The 18,563-nt window shown below is 40.3% G+C and overlaps 1 protein-coding gene across 1 annotated transcript in view; it reads left to right on the forward strand.

Moving 5' to 3' along the window:
• The window catches only part of LOC134678648 (protein obstructor-E-like), a 64,256-nt gene extending 46,281 nt beyond the window's left edge, over window positions 1-17,975 (forward strand). The window contains exons 4-6 of the mRNA XM_063537296.1: window positions 629-817; window positions 12,720-12,934; window positions 17,779-17,975. Coding sequence (XP_063393366.1) covers window positions 629-817; window positions 12,720-12,934; window positions 17,779-17,841 — 467 coding nt within the window. The 3' untranslated portion in view covers window positions 17,842-17,975. The remainder of the gene's footprint in view (window positions 1-628; window positions 818-12,719; window positions 12,935-17,778) is intronic.
• Window positions 17,976-18,563: the final 588 nt, after the last annotated feature.

Here is an 18,563-nt window from a genome sequence, read left to right on the forward strand (position 1 = left end):
TACTTACGTATGTTCCACTCCGTTTATCTACCTCTCAAAATTACTTATCTGCCATGCGAAGGAAAAAATTAATTAAGTACGTCCAGATATTTTCATTTTAGAACGCGCGTTATGGCTTGCCTCGTGATAAATACCTTGATAAAATGATAAAGCGTCCGGGTCAAAACGTTTTTATTATGATGAGTTAAGGCTACGCGTTTTCCCCGTGGAAAAATTGAAGAAACTTTAAATTAGTCTTTTTACTTTCCTTGCCAAGGGGCCTAGGCTTTGAAGGAAGGTTTTAGGGATTATTAGTTTTTTGTTAGGTTTAGTTTTAGTTATAAACTGAAATAAATGTTGGAAAAGGCACTGGAGGCCTTGGTCACTTTTTCTTAGTATATGACATTTATTTCAGTTTATAATTTATATAGTGTAGTGTTTCTACTTGATAAAAAAACAAATTAAAATATTTTCTGAAAAATAATTTAATTTTTTCAAATACTTCTATACTATTAGAAGTAGTTTTAGTTATTCTATTTTGTAAGAAACAGCGCAGAAATCTGTACTCTCAAAATGGTTTACTGCATAAACTTTTTTACACAATATAAGTATTGTATGTATATGTAATGTGATTTGTTATCCCCACCAGATCCTCCGATCGGCACGGAGCACTGCGACTGGCTGTACGGTATCTTCGGGCACGAGACCTCCTGCACGCGCTACTGGACGTGCTGGAACGGCACGGCCACCGAGCAGCTCTGCATCGGCGGTCTGCTCTACAACGAGCACGCGCACTCCTGCGACTGGCCCGAGAATGTCGACGGCTGCCAAAAGCACCGTAAGTCTGTAACGCCAAAGACGAATTAATCGGACCACAGAGCAACATAGACCTACGTGCATATGCATAAAGTTCAATTTCGGTTTTGACACTTCGGTGACGTGGCGTCAGAGTGCCAGCTACTGGAGTTACCGTAGTTACCAGAACAATTTGACACTGGGTTAACTGTTGAACCGGTTAATCCTGGGTTAGTGGAATGGTGAAAGTGCATGGCACTTGGCTTCAAAGATAAGTTTTTTGACTTTAGCGTCATGGTGGGAAGGCAGACCAAAATAGTCAAATAGTTTTTATCTCCTTTTTGGGTAGTTTTTATATCTGTACATTTCTATTCCTCACGGCGTCCAAATGCGCCCGACCCAAAAGTCCCTTCCAGCCCGAGTGTTGCTGACAGTTCTAGGGCGATAGAGATGCGGAACCCCCCAACCCCCACACAGATATTGGCAGCACCGGTAAAAAATCCCTGTGGTCCACCAAGAGATCGCTCTAGCTTACACTGGCTCTCCGATGATAGGCGACTTATAGTTTCACGTTTATCATCATAAATATAAATACAAATACAAATAATTTATTGAAAAAAGTATAGTACAGTGTGTGGTGGTTAATGTCGAATTATGTCAGCCTAACCAATTACAGCGAAACAATTACGAGAGCATATAACCCTTGAACCGACGACTACTTAGACGCAATCAATCAGTTACGAGTGTATTTAATATAATTACCAAAGAGCTGACAAATGAGACGGTTCGATTACGATCATTGTTTCGGCGAATAGCCGGTTAATTATTCGATTATTAAATCGATTTCTCCTGTCAAACTAACCGAGCGATTAATCGATGCGGCCGATTGTAATCCAATGTATCTAGGAGCTGATGAGAGTTATAATCTTTTTTTTTTGTTAGTGAATATGAAAGTTAATATAAGTACAGTGCAATACGGATATGATGGTCATATTTATCTACGTGACAGCCAGTTTCTTTCAGTCGCTTGGTGTTAAAAAGTGACATAGATTTTACCACGTGGATAAAATTATCCATAATTTGAAATGTTTTTATCGTGCTTACTTACTTAGTTTATTATTGATAAAACTCTTCCCTCTTAGAATTAAAAAAAAATAGAATTCTTGGGAGGTTTCTGTGCATCGTTTTATTTCACTTTTTTCCAAAATACCTGGGAGACCGAGGTTTGCTCGGAAAACATATAAAAACTCAAAAATGGGCATGCGCATATACATAGAGATACCTAAGTAACTGGCTAGATCGATTTTTCGCTCTCAAAAACTCCCATATTAGCAAATTTGATCGAAATCTTCACAGCCGTTTCCAAGCTCCCCGAAATATAAAACATTATAAGAGCTACTCGTTTAAAAGTATAAGATACGAGTAAGTAGCCAATGGCTACGCGGTGAGGAGTCATATCAAACCAAAAGCAAATCATCATGTAGTTTCTTCAAATAAATAGTCATAAATAATTGTAATTAAAATTTTGCTGATCCCGCTGTTTATGTAGTTTTCAAGAGTGAGTCTTGCCTAGCTCCTAGCCTATATCGCGACAACAATCGTATGATACAGTTTACAAGCCATCCGATTAGGGAGAAAGTTAATGCGATGCGATTTCTGTCGGCCATCAATGGAAATCAGCCGTAATCTACGCATTGCTGGCTTTGTTACTGGTCGTGGATTTTGCTGTATTAGTATCGATTAGGTATAACGGTAGGTGCAACGTGGAACTAAGATCTTTTGTTGGACTATTATCAGGTACCTTACATTTAATTTACACCACGTAAACGGCCATTTAAGTAGATACTTATATTTAAAAAAATATATAGCTAATAACTAAATCGATGTTAGATGTCGACTACGAAAATAATATAGTCGCACCAAACAAAGTCTGCAGCGGATTTGAAGCCCCCCCACATCTAGAGTCTTTCGAGCGTCAGCGGCTGTCGGCGTCTGGTCAGCGCTATGGAAAATGACGTCACTGCGCAGTTGCGTCGACGCTGCGTCGACGTTGCGTCGAGCAGCGGCCATAGAATTGTAGACGCCGACGCCCGAAAGACGCCAGATGTGGGGGGGCCTTATGTGTACGTCATAATTTCATAGAAATTTGACGTTTAAAATGACACTTGCGCTGCGTGGGCTATCAAAATCGCTGCAGACTTTTTACGGTCTGACTATAGTCGTTTTGGTACCAAAACTGATGTATGGGAGTGAGCACTCTCTGCTTACTATATTTCTCTATGGGCAAGCTTAAGAATCGCTTCAGGTACCTTAGAAAATGTTCTTATTTGACTTATGCACCGATTACAGCCATATCTGGTTCAAATATTAGCTCTCGCACTATTTGCAGAAACCATAGAGTAAAGAAAAAGTGGTAACTCCACATATCAGTTTTTTTTTCCAAAACGCGCGTTATTTCGTAGTCAGCTAGCGTCATGTAGCGGAATTTATCAGTGCTGCTAGTTGACAATAGATGCCTCCTCAAACGAAAACTCTAAGAGTGACATTCCATTTCCAACTGCAGCTGCAATACTGTTCATTTGACTATGGAAACGCGTCACTGTAATTGTCAATTTCCATAGGAAAATGAACAGTATTGCAGCTGCAGTTGGAAATTGAATGTCACTTTAGTTCATCAGTAGCTACACTTGTGACATTTTGTCAAGTAGGAGTACTGATAGTTCCACTACTTGACGTTAGATGTCGACTAGGAAATAACGCGCCTTTTGGTAAGAGAACTGCTGTATGGAGTTACCACTCTTTCTTTATTACTATATTTACACCGGTCAAATCTTACAATAAAAAAACAATGCGTGATGTAGTTCTGTATTTTTTGTATATTGTTTATAGTCCTTAGAGGAATGTGAGACTATGTTTTGCAAGCAAAAAAAAGTTGTGCTCTCTGCGTAATTTGCGAAAAACTGCAAAAATTTCGGACTTTTTTCAGATTTTACAGTTTCATCATAAAACTATGGGTTTTTGGTCAAAACTTGCTATGTAATGTTGAAATAATATTAAATTTGGAACAATTTAAGCCCACAAACAGCGCCGTACGACAAATAGTTCTTGGGATATGGGGCTTTAAAAAAAGGGTATTTTTTTCCTTGGAATGAAATTACAAGTTTTTCCTATATTTTAAGACAAATATCGGCACAACCGATCATGCTATGATATATATGGCAATGAAAGTTATAGCAAATTTAATTACCTTTCATTTAAGTGCTAGAAAAAGTCAGTAAGTCTTACAGTACTGAAGTTATCATAAAAAAATTAAATTGCTATAATGGGGAAGGCAACTAGTGGATTGTTTTAGGCATTATCAAAATCCCTTCAAAAGGCAGTACCATTGTCGAGAACGCAATCTACGATTATCTTTTACCGGTTTTCCCCGATAGCAGTAGAGCGACGTCGGAGATCAACCATTTTTAAAATGCACTCACGCCACTCACCTCGTAAGCACTTCATTCATTCAGTAATGAAATCAAGACACAATCTGTAGTTTGGCTTGTTTCTCGGCCCCACTTTTTGGTTGTAGCCGTAGATTTCATGATGCCAATTCTGATTTTATAATTTGTTATGGTTTTGAACTTGTTTTAATACGACCGACCTTGACAATAGTTCACGGTAATCGGCGTGGTGTTGGTGAAACACACTGAAATTACTGGAAGTCATGTCATTAGTATCTAGCTTGCGCTCGCTTATTGGAGCTCTTGAGTGTACTCTGAGTCGTGGTAATGGTAATACAAGATCACGATAAAATCCTAACCATAACAAATTGATACATCAGAATCAGTTACCATTACCCACTCTAGGTATACGTTTGTGTTATAATCCACGGGTCTTAACTGGCAATATCCTGTTACTACTAGTCTTTACTAGATAGGTGTATAAACTGACAAACCAAATCATTTATAGAAAAAGAACTGAACGAAACACGTAGGAAAGTATAGATAAGTGTGTGTTAACATGATGGGCCAAGCCGGGCGGATCGCATACATTTGTTTCATATCGGTAAGCTTACATACCGGTTTCTTTAGCCCTTGACTCGTATAAGCGATATTAATAATGAACTACAGCATCATGTTGAGTAACTGGCGTGATTGGCGTTGGGCGAGCTTTTATAAGATAATTAAAGAGAATATTAATTAAGATTAAAAAACCCGTTTAGAACACCCTAAATCCGATAAATTTCCGAATATTTTTAGTTAAATGCCTATATCTACAATCCGAAAAAAGTTTCACTTGTATCGTGGTTTCATAAAACCACACAATTACTTGTTTTCTATTGATAAATTGACCCATTTACTTTCCAATTATTTTTATTTTTTACTATAAATACATTTATTTTATACAGTAAATACTACTAGTGAAAGAGGTATTGCTAGTTACAACCCGTGGATTGACAACTCTCTGAGCAGTAGCACCACATTCATTTCAGCCTTAACAACCATTGGACATGAATTTGCAATTTATTGTGTAAATTCGGTAAACCATTGAAGAAGTTTTGATATACTGGTTACATGACAAGACTGAGTCACATACATGCCCTATAACTAAACGTTTACCTAGAGTGGGTAATGGTAGCTGATTCTGATGAATCATTATGTTACGGTTAGGATATTATCGTGATCTTGTATTACCATGACTCAGAGTTCACTCAAGAGCACCAATAAGCGAGCGCGAGCTAGATACTAGTGACATGACTTTCAGTGTGTTTATCCAACACCACGCCGTGAACAGTAATTATTACCGTCAAGGTCGGTCGTATGAAAACAAGTTTAAAATCATAACAGATTGTTAAATCGGAATCGGCATCGTGGGATCTATGGCTACAAGCAAAAAATGGAGCCGAGAAACAAGCCAAACTACAGATTGTGTCTTGATTTCATTACTGAATTGAAGTGCTTAAGAGAGGGGTGCATTTTAAAAATGGTTGATCTCCGACGTCGCTCTACTGCTATCGGGGAAAACCGGTAAAAGATAATCGTATATTGCGTTCTCGACGATGGTACTGCCTTTTGAAGGGATTTTGACAATGCCTTAAACAATACATCAGTTGCCTTCCCCATTATAGCAATTTCATTTTTTTACGATAACTTCAGTACTGTAAGACTTACTGACTTTTTCTAGCACTTAAATGAAAGGTAATTAAATTTGCTATAACTTTATTCGTTGCAATATATATCATAGCATGAGCGGTTGTGCCGATATTTGTCTTAAAATATAGGAAAAACTTGTAATTTCATTCCAAGGAAAAAAATACCCTTTTTTTAAAGCCCCATATTTCAAGAACTTTTTGACATACGGCGCTGTTTATGGGCTTAAATTGTTCCAAATTTAATATACTTTCAACATTACATAGCAAGTTTTGACCAAAAACCCATAGTTTTACTATAAATCTGTAAATTCTGAAAAAAGTCTGAAATTTTTGCAGTTTTTCGCAAATTACACAGAGAGTACAACTTTTTTTTGCTTGCAAAACATAGTTTCACATTCCTCCAAGGACTCCAAACAATATATAAAAAATACAGAACTACATCACGCATTGTTTTATTAGGAGATTTTTTTGTAAGATTTGACTGGTCTAATTACTCTATGGCAGAAACCGTACGGCATTTCATACTGTTAGATAATGTAGGCGGGACACATGGCGCAAGCCCAGCAAACATTTTTGGTCGATATTCCGAAAAAGGCACCTATTTTAGGTCGCACAATTTAGGAGACCAAAATGAGGCACGTCGAATCGACGTCGTGGGCACGTGCCGGCGACATAAATGGGGAAAAAACGCACGTGCCGGCGACGTATTTATTGACGGTAAATTAGTGATTACAACCATTAGGTCAACACTAGGTCATGTTTCCGATGTGGATTCGACGTCGCCACGACGTGCCGCGTAGTGAAAATGTACTAATTTGGTATTCTTTACCACCTTTAGACGTGATGGCGACATATTTTTATCCATATAATTACTCTGCGAGGCAATATTTAGATGAGACGCGATGAAGAGAAAAAGAGACACAAACATTTTACGCTTATATATTCTTTTCACTCAGAAACAAAATGTCTAACAAGAAAACAACTTTAAGTTGTGCAATGATAATGGCGGCCACTAAGTCATGTAAAATAATTTAGGCCGATTACGCTGATGAAGAACGATGAAATCTAGTGCACAGAAAATTTTATCGTGCAGTATGTTAGGTTTACATACAAAACTATCGATGGGCTTTTGAAATATTTAAGTTTTCAACATTTTATAAAATCAAAATGCATATATTTGCTTGTAATTGAGTGTTGTAATTGAATATTTGTGTGTGTGAGTGTATTGACTTGATCAAAAATATTGTTTTATTTTGAATATTAGCACAATGAAGTACCGTGCGATGGCACCATTCAAGATATAACAACTTAAGTTATGCAATTTCATATTTAGCATCTCGTTATAATGAAAGAAAATGGCGGCACAACCTTATGGTATTGATAGTACTTTACAAGTGATTTTAACTATATGGTCGCAATTTGGTATCTATTTTAAGTAACATTTACCTAAAATTAGTAGCTAAATCGACATAAAATCGACGACCTAAAGGTCTCCGTATAAGAAATAATTACGTCGCAAATACACCTAAAATGTCTTATTAGTACATTTGACCTATTGGTCAGACTTTGCAGTTAATTTTACCTAATATTTCGACTTATTTTCAACCATTAAGTCCCTGACTTCATGGTCCCCGTATAAGAAATAATTACGTCGCATATACACCTAAAATGCCTTATTAGTACATTTGACCTATTGGTCAGGGTTCGAAGTTAATATTACCTAATATTTCGACAGATTTTCAACCATAAAGTCCCTGACTTCATGGTCTCCGTATAAGAAATAATTACGTCGCATATACACCTAAAAGGCCTTATTAGTATATTTGACCTATTGGTCAGGGTACGAAGTTAATTTTACCTAGTAATACGACTTATTTTCAACCATTAAGTCCGTGACTTCATAGTCCCCGTATAAGTAATAATTACGTCGCAAATACACCTAAAATACCTTATTAGTAGATTTGACCTATTGGTCAGGGTTTAAGGTTAATTTTACCTAATATTTTGCCTTATTTTCAACCCCTAAGTCCCTGACTTCATGGTGTATTTATGAAGTGAAATTTACGTTTTATTATCCCTATATTTTGACTTGGAAGTAAAAGTGTACAATACGTAAAATAATTGGTGACTTAGGACGTCATTTTCACTTAAATTGGAAAAATCTTCTTCGAGCCTAGGAAAAAATACTTAAAATGTTTGCTGGGAGTAGGGTTGCCACTTTTTTTTAAACAATAGGACAATTACAATAGTAGCCTCCAGAAAAGGATAACACTCAGCATGTGTCGAACAAACACAAAACAACAAAGAATGGACTGGAATGAACTGTCGTCTGCGGTATTTCCGGACCGATACGACCTTCAAACCTTCAAGAAAAGAACGTACTCCCATCTAAAAGGCCGGCAACGCGCTTGCAACCCTTCTGGTGTTGCAGGTGTCCATGGGCGGCGGTTATCGCTTACCATCAGGTGACCCGTCTGCTCGTTTGCCTCCTATTTCATAAAAAAAGAACATACAAAAAACCGAAACAGAATGTGCAGTTGACACGATAATTTATCTACAATATAAGAAAACCGAGACATGTTTATTAATATGATGATGATGATGATGATAATGTAGTATAGTACGAGCAACGACGGAGCAACCCTAGGTGCAAGGGACCTACGCCATGTCTGATTTCCATGGAAATTAAATGTTTCTGAAGACTGTAACGGTGTACATTACCGCATGATATAATTTACCACGGTATACAGGATGACGAATAAAAGTATACATCAGTATGTAACGATAATTGAAAAATATAATATTAATAAGATTTCGTTCGTAACATTGTAGATAAAAAAAGTAGTTGCCTTGATTTTAATAGACGAATTATCCTCTATACTCTATAGCCATGCGGGTTAGTGGAATGTATAAAGAATGACTCACGCTAGACCGGGCCGGAGCTTACGGCGCTTCGTTCTCTATGAAAAATACCACGTGATCACCGACCAGCCGTCATAGCAAATGACTTGTCGGACGCCTCGTTCCGGGCACGGCCCGGCCTAGCGTGTGTCATCCTTAATTTATTCTGTAATAATATATAGGACAATATAGGACAATTTTACACAGATGAATCTAGTCCCACGGTAAGCTCAATAAGGCTTGCGATGTGGGTTCAAGACGACGATAAATATAAATACTTATAAAATGTATATTGTAAATGTATAATGTATAAAAACATAACTCAGGAACAAATATTTGTGATGAACACACAAATAATGCCCTTACCAGGATTCGATCCCAGGACCTCCTGCATTGTAGGCAGCGCCACTACCGACTAGGCTAGGAGGCCGTTATATTTTTTTTTCTCATCGAGTTTCTATTTTCATACCGAGTTTCTGACCAATTTTCATTATTCATTCCTGACCCGTTTCGGGTTCACTCTGTATAAACTTACATATACAGCGTGTAGCCCATACAGTGTTTCCGTCTGAATTAAGCTCCGCCGTAATTGGTTTATGCCTCGCGATTCAACTCGAATTTGCATTTAAGCTTGAAAGTGACACTGTGTAACTCAATGAGAGTTCCACAGATCACTTAGGTATAGGTATAGGTTATCGCGGGCTTGTTTTCCGCAACTCGACGTCTATTATTGCGCCTATTTTGCGTGATGGGATGGCTGCACTATTCCTGCCAACCCAACTCCACCAAGAAGCCTAGCAGACCCTTAATGTTGCCGACGACTTCTGGGAGAGACCCCGGTGAGCCGAGGTGTTGTGCCCGGTATTTTGCCACCCCTGGGCATTCGAGAATGACGTGGGCGGCTGTCTCCTCTGCCTCCATGCATGCTCTGCAGAGGGAGCTATCTGTAACACGTAGGGTTAATAGGTGTTTGTTAAATGAGGCGTGTCCAGTTATTGCCCCAGCTAAAAGCCGGAGCTGTGGTCTCTTCAGCTGTCGAAGCCTCCGCGACAGATTGGGGTTGAGTGTCGGGAGGGCTTCCTTCGCCTGCCTGCATGTGCCTAGGTTAGACCAATATTGCTGGTGTTTTACCTTGGTGTTGTGTCGCAGCGTGTTCCGGAGCCAGGCATATGGCAGAGGTAGGATTGGCTCAGGTCCTGCCACCTTCAGTTCCGAGCCTCCTCTCGCCAGGATGTCGGCTGCATCGTTACCTCGTGAGTTGCTGTGTCCTTTGATCCACTGCAGAGTTACGCCATTGGTGGTACATACCTCTGACAGAGCTTTGTGACATTCGTAAATTAGCCCTGAAGTGAAAGTATAACTTTGTAGAGCTTGTAGTACTGACCGACTATCAGAGAGTATGCGGATGGGGTAGTCCATTGCTTCCCTTGAGACGATTGCGTGTGCTGCCATTATAATGCCCATACATTCCGCCTGGAAGACTGTGTTATGGGCACCAAGTGGTGTCGAGATGTGTATGTTTAGGTCCTCTGAGAAAACCCCAGCGCCAGTGCCTGACCTTGTTTTTGATCCGTCCGTGAAGATTCTCAGCTCCCTTGGGTTGAGTCCTTCATGGGGTTCTTCGTGTAATTGTATTTTGTATTTTTTGTCGAAGACGAACTGCTTGGGTATCCTGTCAGTCACCGCTTCTATAAGCGGTTCCTTACCTATGGCCTCGTAGAGGATTTCGGTGTGTGGCACCCTAGGCGGTCTCCAGAGATTAGATTTTTTGAGACGTACCGCCGCAGCCAGCGCTTCTTGTTGTATGAAGAGGTGCAGCGGCGGCAGGCCCAGTAAGGCTTCCAGGGCCGCGGTTGGTGTTGTCCTCATGCAGCCCGTTGTCGCCATACAGGCCAACCTCTGGAGTCGTTGTAGTCTAGCCTCAACAGTGGATAGTTTGGTGCGTGGCCACCATACTATCGCGCCGTAGCCTATTATTGGTCTTATCACTGCCTGGTAAAGCCATAGAGTTAGCCTAGGAGTTAATCCCCAGGTTCTACCCACCATTCTACGTCATTGCCAGAACGCGACTGTAGCTTTATCAATTTTGCCATTTAGGTGATTACTCCAATTCAGTTTGTTGTCAAGTATTACCCCTAGATACTTTACCTCTGCCGATAGTTGGAGTTCTGTATTGAACAGTTTGGGAAGGTGGTAGTTTCCCAAGTTGCGTTTGTTGGTGAACATTACCAGCTCCGTCTTGCGAGGATTGACTGTGAGTTCGTTGTTAACGCACCAGCGCTCCACGATGGCTAGTGCAGAGCGGGTAACATCGCATACCGTACCTGAGTGGTTGCCGCTTGTTAGTATCACTATGTCGTCAGCATAGCCGATTGTGTAATAGTGATTGTTGTTTAATGTTGTTATGAGGTCGTTCACCACTAGGTTCCATAGAAGTGGCGATAGAACTCCCCCTTGGGGGCATCCCTTTGCCACTACTGCCTGCTGTGTCTCGCCTGTCCCAAGTCTTATGATCCTCTGGCTCAACATGTTGTTTATCCATTTGGTCATGACTGTATTCGCACCATGTCTTACCAGTGCTGCTGCAATGCTGCTGAACCTAGTCCTGTCGAAGGCTCCTTCTATGTCTATAAAGGTTCCTAAGCACATGGACCTGTTTTTAATCGCTACCTCAATTTTGCTTACCACTGCATGAAGTGCCGATTCTGTAGACTTGCCAGGGCTGTAGGCATGTTGGTTGGGATGCAGGGGCACGTTACTCAGCACTCTCTCCCTCAGGTGCCTATCGCACAACCTCTCCAAGGTTTTAAGCATGAATGAGGTCAGGCTGATGGGCCTGAAGGATTTGGGATCTGAGTAATCGCTTTTACCTGGTTTCGGTATGAAGATGACTTTGACCTCTCTCCACCGCTTCGGCACGTACCTGTGAGCCAGACAGGCGCGCAGAATGGTGGTCAGCTTCAAAGTGAGATGCCTCCCGCCCCACTTAAGTAGCGCAGGGAAGATCCCGTCCATTCCTGGAGATTTGAAGGAGTCAAAACTGTTTATGGCCCATTGCGTGCGCTGCGGGCGGATCACTTTCCTACAATTCCTACATGTGTATAAATTAAAATAAATAATCATTTATTTCAGGCAAGACCCATATAAGTGGGCTTAAATACGAATGTTAAAGTACAATTTTCATTAAAACTTACCATGTAAGATAGTATACCTATTTAGACCTGAGATAATACAATACCCAGCAAACATTTTGACATTCTGGATGAGCCATTCACTTTGATGATATAAAATAGCACTTACCCCATCAAAAACAACTTATACTATAATTTAGTTAAATAATTTAATTTAAGTGAACGCGATCTCGCCAATAGTTAAACTGTTACGTTGTACTTTTTAGTAGGTATTTGTTGTTATAGCGGCAACAGAAATACATCATCGGTGAAAATTTCAACTGTCTAGATATCACGGTTCATGAGATACAGCCTGCCGCCTGGTGAAAGACAGACGGCGGAGTCTTAGTAATAGGCTCTCGTTTTTACCCTTTGAGTACGGAACCCTGAAAACGCTTGTTTCATTTTCCCATGCGCTTCATAACGTTGAGTCTATTGTGATCAAAGTATTCACTTAAATCGAATATCACGTCGACACTTATTATGTTTAGAGCTGGGCAAAGTTGGCACCGGGCAAACTTGCAACACGCTTAGCTGCTTCGAATAACGTAGCTGCTAAGATCTAGCTGCATTATTTTGAAACCTGCGAAGATAACATTGCATTTTCTGCTTGTTATGAAGCTGTGCAATAGGGGCAAAATTTTTCGATTCGATTTTGTTTGAAGATGTAGGCATGGTGTGAGTTTAAGGAATTTACTGTAGCAATATAGTATTGAAACCATTTTTTTACTTTTCAGCTCTCTGCAACGAAGACCCCAACGGCAATGTGCCCCTAGGCAAATCCTGCAACCGGTACTGGCAATGCCAAGGGGGTTACCCGCGTCTTCAGCGCTGCCCCGCCATGTTGGTGTTCGACCGCCGTTCGCTGCGCTGTGTGGTGCCCCCCACTGAGGAATGTGACATTCCCACCACCACTCCAGCACCGCCGGAAGATGAGCCTAGAGAAAGACAGGTATGCCAGTTTTAGTTACTAACATTGATAAGGGACAATGTCCCAATTCGCTATTGATCCCTTCGCTAAGTGCTGCCCTCTATTAAATAGTGTGATGTTATCTAACATCACTGCATCACCGCCCGAAGATGAGCGTAGAGAGAGAACGTTATGGACGATTGAGCTAGTATCAATGCCTAGGGGGCTACCGGCACCTTCAGCGCCATGTGCTGTCCAGCCATGTTATTGTTCAATCGCCGTTTGCTGCGTTGTGTAGTGCCCCTTAGTGAAGAGTGTGATATTTCTACTAACACTCCACCGCCACACGAAGATGGACCTCGGAAGATAAGTATGCATAGTTTGAGCAAGATGTTGGCAGTGATCCCCGTGCTATCTACCAAGGAGTGGTAACGTTACCACTTCTGACTAGCACTAGCAGTGCGTTCTTTCTGGAAGATGAGTCTAGAAAGAGACGTAATTATAATAAAGAGGGATGCTGCCCCCTTGTTGGTAAGGATACCAGTATTCTCATCTAAGGAGTCCGACGTCCCTACCATTACTGCATCAGCGCCGAAGGAGCTAAGGCATGCCAGTCTTAGTTACTGACAATGCCAGGGGGGGCGATGCCCCTACAAGCTAGTATTGATCCCAGTGCCCTCCACTATTTAAATGGGAGTAGATTCAGATCTTTCCATAAGTCTTTGTTGCAACTAGGTAAGCCAGGAAAATAAAATAAAAAAGGTAGCATTGTAAGGAAATACTGATACTAAGTTTATAGGTATGAACTATTTTAAGGGTCAAAATGGAAAATTATACATCTGGCTTACAGTGATTCAGCAGATTATGCGCTTGCAGTAAGTGGGTAAAAATATAAATATTCACACGTTGTTATAGCACCAAAAATTGCTCTATAAAATATTACTTACATATCAACTGTTATACAAGAGTCCATCGCACTGGTTACTTGACCAATATCTTCCCAGACGTCTCGTCTTCGATTTCATTCAAACCTTATACGTAAGAGAAACTGAAGATATTATAGATAATAGTAGCATTAACAGCTTCGTTTCATTCCACTAATGAATAGTTCGTGACAAGAATGACCTTTCCATGGCATGTCCATCCGACAAAGTTAACAATGCCGTTGGAGCTTCACGCCATTGATGATTTGTTACGTAATTTGTATAAGACCATTAGAGATCTATATTTTAGAAACGGTATATGTAAGTTTGCCGTAATGTTTTGTTAATGACCAAGCAACTTAATATAGACAAAAGAGGAACACGGAGAGAAAGTGAAACTTTAAACGATGTCGTATATGGAGAGATGAATTTTAAGTCCTGAGACACAATAGACTTATATATAACTAGCTGTGCCCGCGGCTCCGCCCGCGTGGAATTCGGTCTGTTCTATTTCTCTCCCTCTCCCCTGGAGGCGGAACTTGAAGTAAAGTTTACAGATGGATATGCTAGAGGACTGCAGTCCAGATAAAATATTTTACAATTAGGTACCACTAAATAAAACTACACTCCAAAATCAATAGCTTTTTTCGCCCTTATTCAAATTTTACACGTGTTTTAAACGACAGAGTAGTAGGTGTATATCGGACGATACAGTAAGGTATACGCGCGCGAGCAAAAGCGAAGCGGCTTGCCTGGCTAAAGCGCCACTCACCGTGGTCTTCTTCAGACTCCTGAGGAAAACCACGTGCCCTTTGTAACATCAATGCGTTGCGAGACTTTCACGAATCATTCGATTTTTTTTGGGGAAGGCATGGTAATGCGTATAAAATGCGAGTCCCAAATCGTTTGACTCCGCAAACGACCAGTGCCGGATTAAGATACTTTGATGCCCTAAGCATTTCTAGACCATGGTGCCCCCTCTCCCTAGGGTCGTCAAGATTATATTGAATGTTTTTGGTCAATTGAGTGACGTTCATTGCCGCATTACAGCTGGATATGGAAATCAGTCACATCATTTTATCACGAAAATTAACAGTCCTGCAGCAATAACGTCGCAACAGAGTAATGCTGCTGCAGTCGCCACCTGAATATCACCTTTATCATATCTTAGAATGTTATTGAAAACGCGAGCGAAGAGAGCGCGAAAATTTTTCGATATTAAAACGCAATTTAATAGACAGTTGGTCATTTTTACTTTTAGTATGGAAATCAGTCACATCATTTTTGCACAAAAATTGACATTGCTGCAACACAGTAATGCTGCTGCAGTTGCCACCCGAATATTACCTTTATCACATTTTAGAATGTTATTGAAAACGCGAACGAAGAGAGCGCGAAAATTTTTCAATATAAAAACGCAATTTGATAGACAGTTGTACATTTTTACTTTTAGTGTAGAAATCAGACACATCATTTTATCACGAAAATTGACAATACTGCAGCAGTAACGTTGCAACAGAGTACTATTTTCGATATAGAAAACGCAATTTGATAGACAGTTGTACATTTTAACTTTTAGTCCCAACCAGGCGCGAATCCAGGATTTCATACAGAGAAGGGATGTGACAGTTATCTATCAGCCTAGCTTGGCATAGGGCTCGATATTTAAGGGTCTCAGCGAGGTTGTATTCATACAGAAAAGATGCAAGAAAGCAGAGCTTGGAATTGACCAAGTGAATTGTATTGGCGAAATGTGAGCAAGGCAGAAGGCCCAGCTGCGAAAGAGGAAAGCTTGGATTTGGATCCACGCCCAAGTGTAATTAAGGCAGAAGATCAACTTTGCCGTAAGGGAGAATGCCTTGCATTTATAAGACCTCACGCCGAACTGCAAAAAAGTGGCTTGAAATCGAATCTATGCATGTAATCACGACTCTTCTACTGCTCGCTCTTTGGCATCACTTGAAAGCGCTACTTGATAGGATGATTTTAGTTTTCGGCTTTCACTGGGCCCCTGAGACCTAACTGCCAAAGTGTTACCATCTTGACAGTTAGGTCTCAGGATCGCGGCTAAGTAGCAACCAGTGTTGGCCGAAACGTTAATGCAATTGAAAATGTTGGCCATTAACCATTATAAATTGAATCGTAAGGTCCAATTTATAATGGTTAATGGCCAACATTTTCAATTGCATTAACGTTTCGGCCAACACTGGTAGCAACACGCCTTGGCCGACAAATCTGCCGTGCAAGAGAGCAAAATTCGCTATAATATCGGTAACCTATGTCGAAAAAATCGGCTGGCCGCAAGCACGAAAGCAAGATTTTTTCCAAGACTTTAAGGGCGTCCGCATAAGGTCAAATCGAATGCCTACGTTGGAAATTTTCATACGTACCCTCACTCTCTTACTTTTAGTATGGAAATCAGTCACATCATTTTATGACGAAAATTGACAGTGCCGGAGCAGTAACGTTGCAACAGAGTAATGCTGCTGCAGTTGCCAACCGAATATCACCTTTATCGTATCATATAATGGTTTTGAAAACGCGAGCGAAGCGAGCGCGAAAATTTTTCGATATAAAAAACGCCATTTGATAGACAGTTGTACATTTTTAGGGTTCCGTACCCAAAGGGTAAAACGGGACCTTATTACTAAGACTCTGCTGTCCGTCCGTCCGTCTGTCACCAGGCTGTATCTCACGAACCGTGATAGCTAGACAATTGAAATTTTCACAGATGATGTAGGTATTTCTGTTGCCGCTATAACAACAAATACTAAAAACTGAATAAAATAAAGATTTTAGTGGGGCTCCCATACAACAAACGTGATTTTAGACCGTAGTTAAGCAACGTCGGGCGGGGTCAAGTACTTGGATGGGGGACCGTTTTATTTTTGCCTGTTTTTGCATTATGGTACGGAACCCTTCGTGCGCGAGTCCGACTCGCACTTGCCCGGTTTTTTTACTTTTAGTCCCAACCAGGCGCGAAAAAGTTTGCCCCTCCTTCCTAAGTAGCGCCATAAGATTCAGGGGCAAACTTAAATCAAGCGAGTATTGTGGCTACCCCCCCTTATATGGGTTGAATTTTTATAGCCTATAACCTGGCCGGAGATTTTCTCGACAGAATAGTAAAGTTTTCATCAAAATCCGTTCAGCCGTTTTCACGTGATGCGCGTTCAAATAAACAGACAAACAGATAAACAGATAAACAGATAAACAGACAAAAATTCTAAAAACTGTTGGAACGTGTTCTGTTATCGATTCTAAGTATCCCCAGCCAACTTTTTTTCAAATATCTTCCATGTACAGACTTTCGACCGTCTACAGCTTTATTATATGTATAGATAGATAGATAGATTTAGTACTAGTACTAACTGCCGGATTCGAACTTTAAGATACGTCAATTAATAGATCTGGAAACGATATGGATTAGATGTGTCAGTGTCAAAAGTGACGTATTTGTTTGAAGAAACGTCACATTTGACACTGACACATCTAATCCATATCGTTTCTAGATCTATTAGTTGACGTATCTTAAAGTTAGAATCGGGCCGTAAGTATTAGTAGTAACTTACATATTTTCATTATTTATTATTAGGTGTTTTTTTTTTATAAATTACTATGGGACTTTCAGCCGAAGATTGCGGGTTTAGACCGTCATGTGCCAATGATTTTTATATATTAAACATTTATGTAGTTATTTAGTATGTAGTTAGAAAAGTAAGTTATTGATTCTTACCAATTGTTTGTGACGGAAAACGTGAGGATACCGGACTGATACAAAGTACCTACAATTAAGTCAAACTTTCGCGGCTAACGCCATAACTTCAAGGCGGCACACGTCCCAATTTTTCGTGTACCTATACCTATATGCGATCTTAAAAAGCGTATTTAACCATATTCGAAGAGCAAGCATTTAGCAAATGAATGAATGAATGAATGATTACAATGAATCTTTTTTTTCGACAGAGCCAGCGACCGAACAACGAGTTCCAGGAGCAGTCGCAGCAACGCCCCAGGCCCAGGAACTGAGGCTGGGGACTGACACAAAATACGAGAAGACAAATAAACTAGGCTAGTTCAAAGAGTCACCGTTAGATGGCGTTATTTTCAATAGAGACAAGAGTGTCCGTTAGGAAAGCTACTTATACCCTTTTGATGATTTTATAGGGTATGCATATTTTTGGTTTCTTATTTTAACAGGCTCAAATTCAGTACACTCAATTAAAAAAAAAGTCAAAAGAGTACCGCTTGTGAGCGACACTGGATGGCGGATTGGGATATGTCTGTTGGTTATGTGCACATTATACATATTATCGTTTCAAACATTTCAAGACTTACAGCCTAAAGACTCGTTTATTGTCTTCTTGTATTTTTTTTTAGTTTTTAAGATCTCTGTTCTCTCTTCTTTTTCATTGTATTCGGTCAGTGTGAATTTTCCCACCATAAAACTGAAATTTTAGTCCCTAAGTGTGTTTGGAAGGTCTCGATCTGTCATTTTTATTACGTCGTCGTTAACTTAAGTAGGTACCTGCTCAACTATTTATCATGATAAACCATCGACGTATAATATCTCCAAGGGACGCATTTATGCGTTAGACGGAGCAAGTGATATTGCTGTCTCATTCTACCGCATGGCTGCGTCCCATGGAGTGGCCGACGCTGGGCCATCGTGTAGAGGAGCCATAAGGACGGGCTAATGGGGCACTAAAAATTGGTACTAGTTCGGCGGTGTTACTCACGAATTCCAACCA

The sequence above is a fragment of the Cydia fagiglandana genome, chromosome Z (genome assembly GCF_963556715.1).
Source record: "Cydia fagiglandana chromosome Z, ilCydFagi1.1, whole genome shotgun sequence".
In the NCBI taxonomy this organism is placed as follows: domain Eukaryota; kingdom Metazoa; phylum Arthropoda; class Insecta; order Lepidoptera; family Tortricidae; genus Cydia; species Cydia fagiglandana.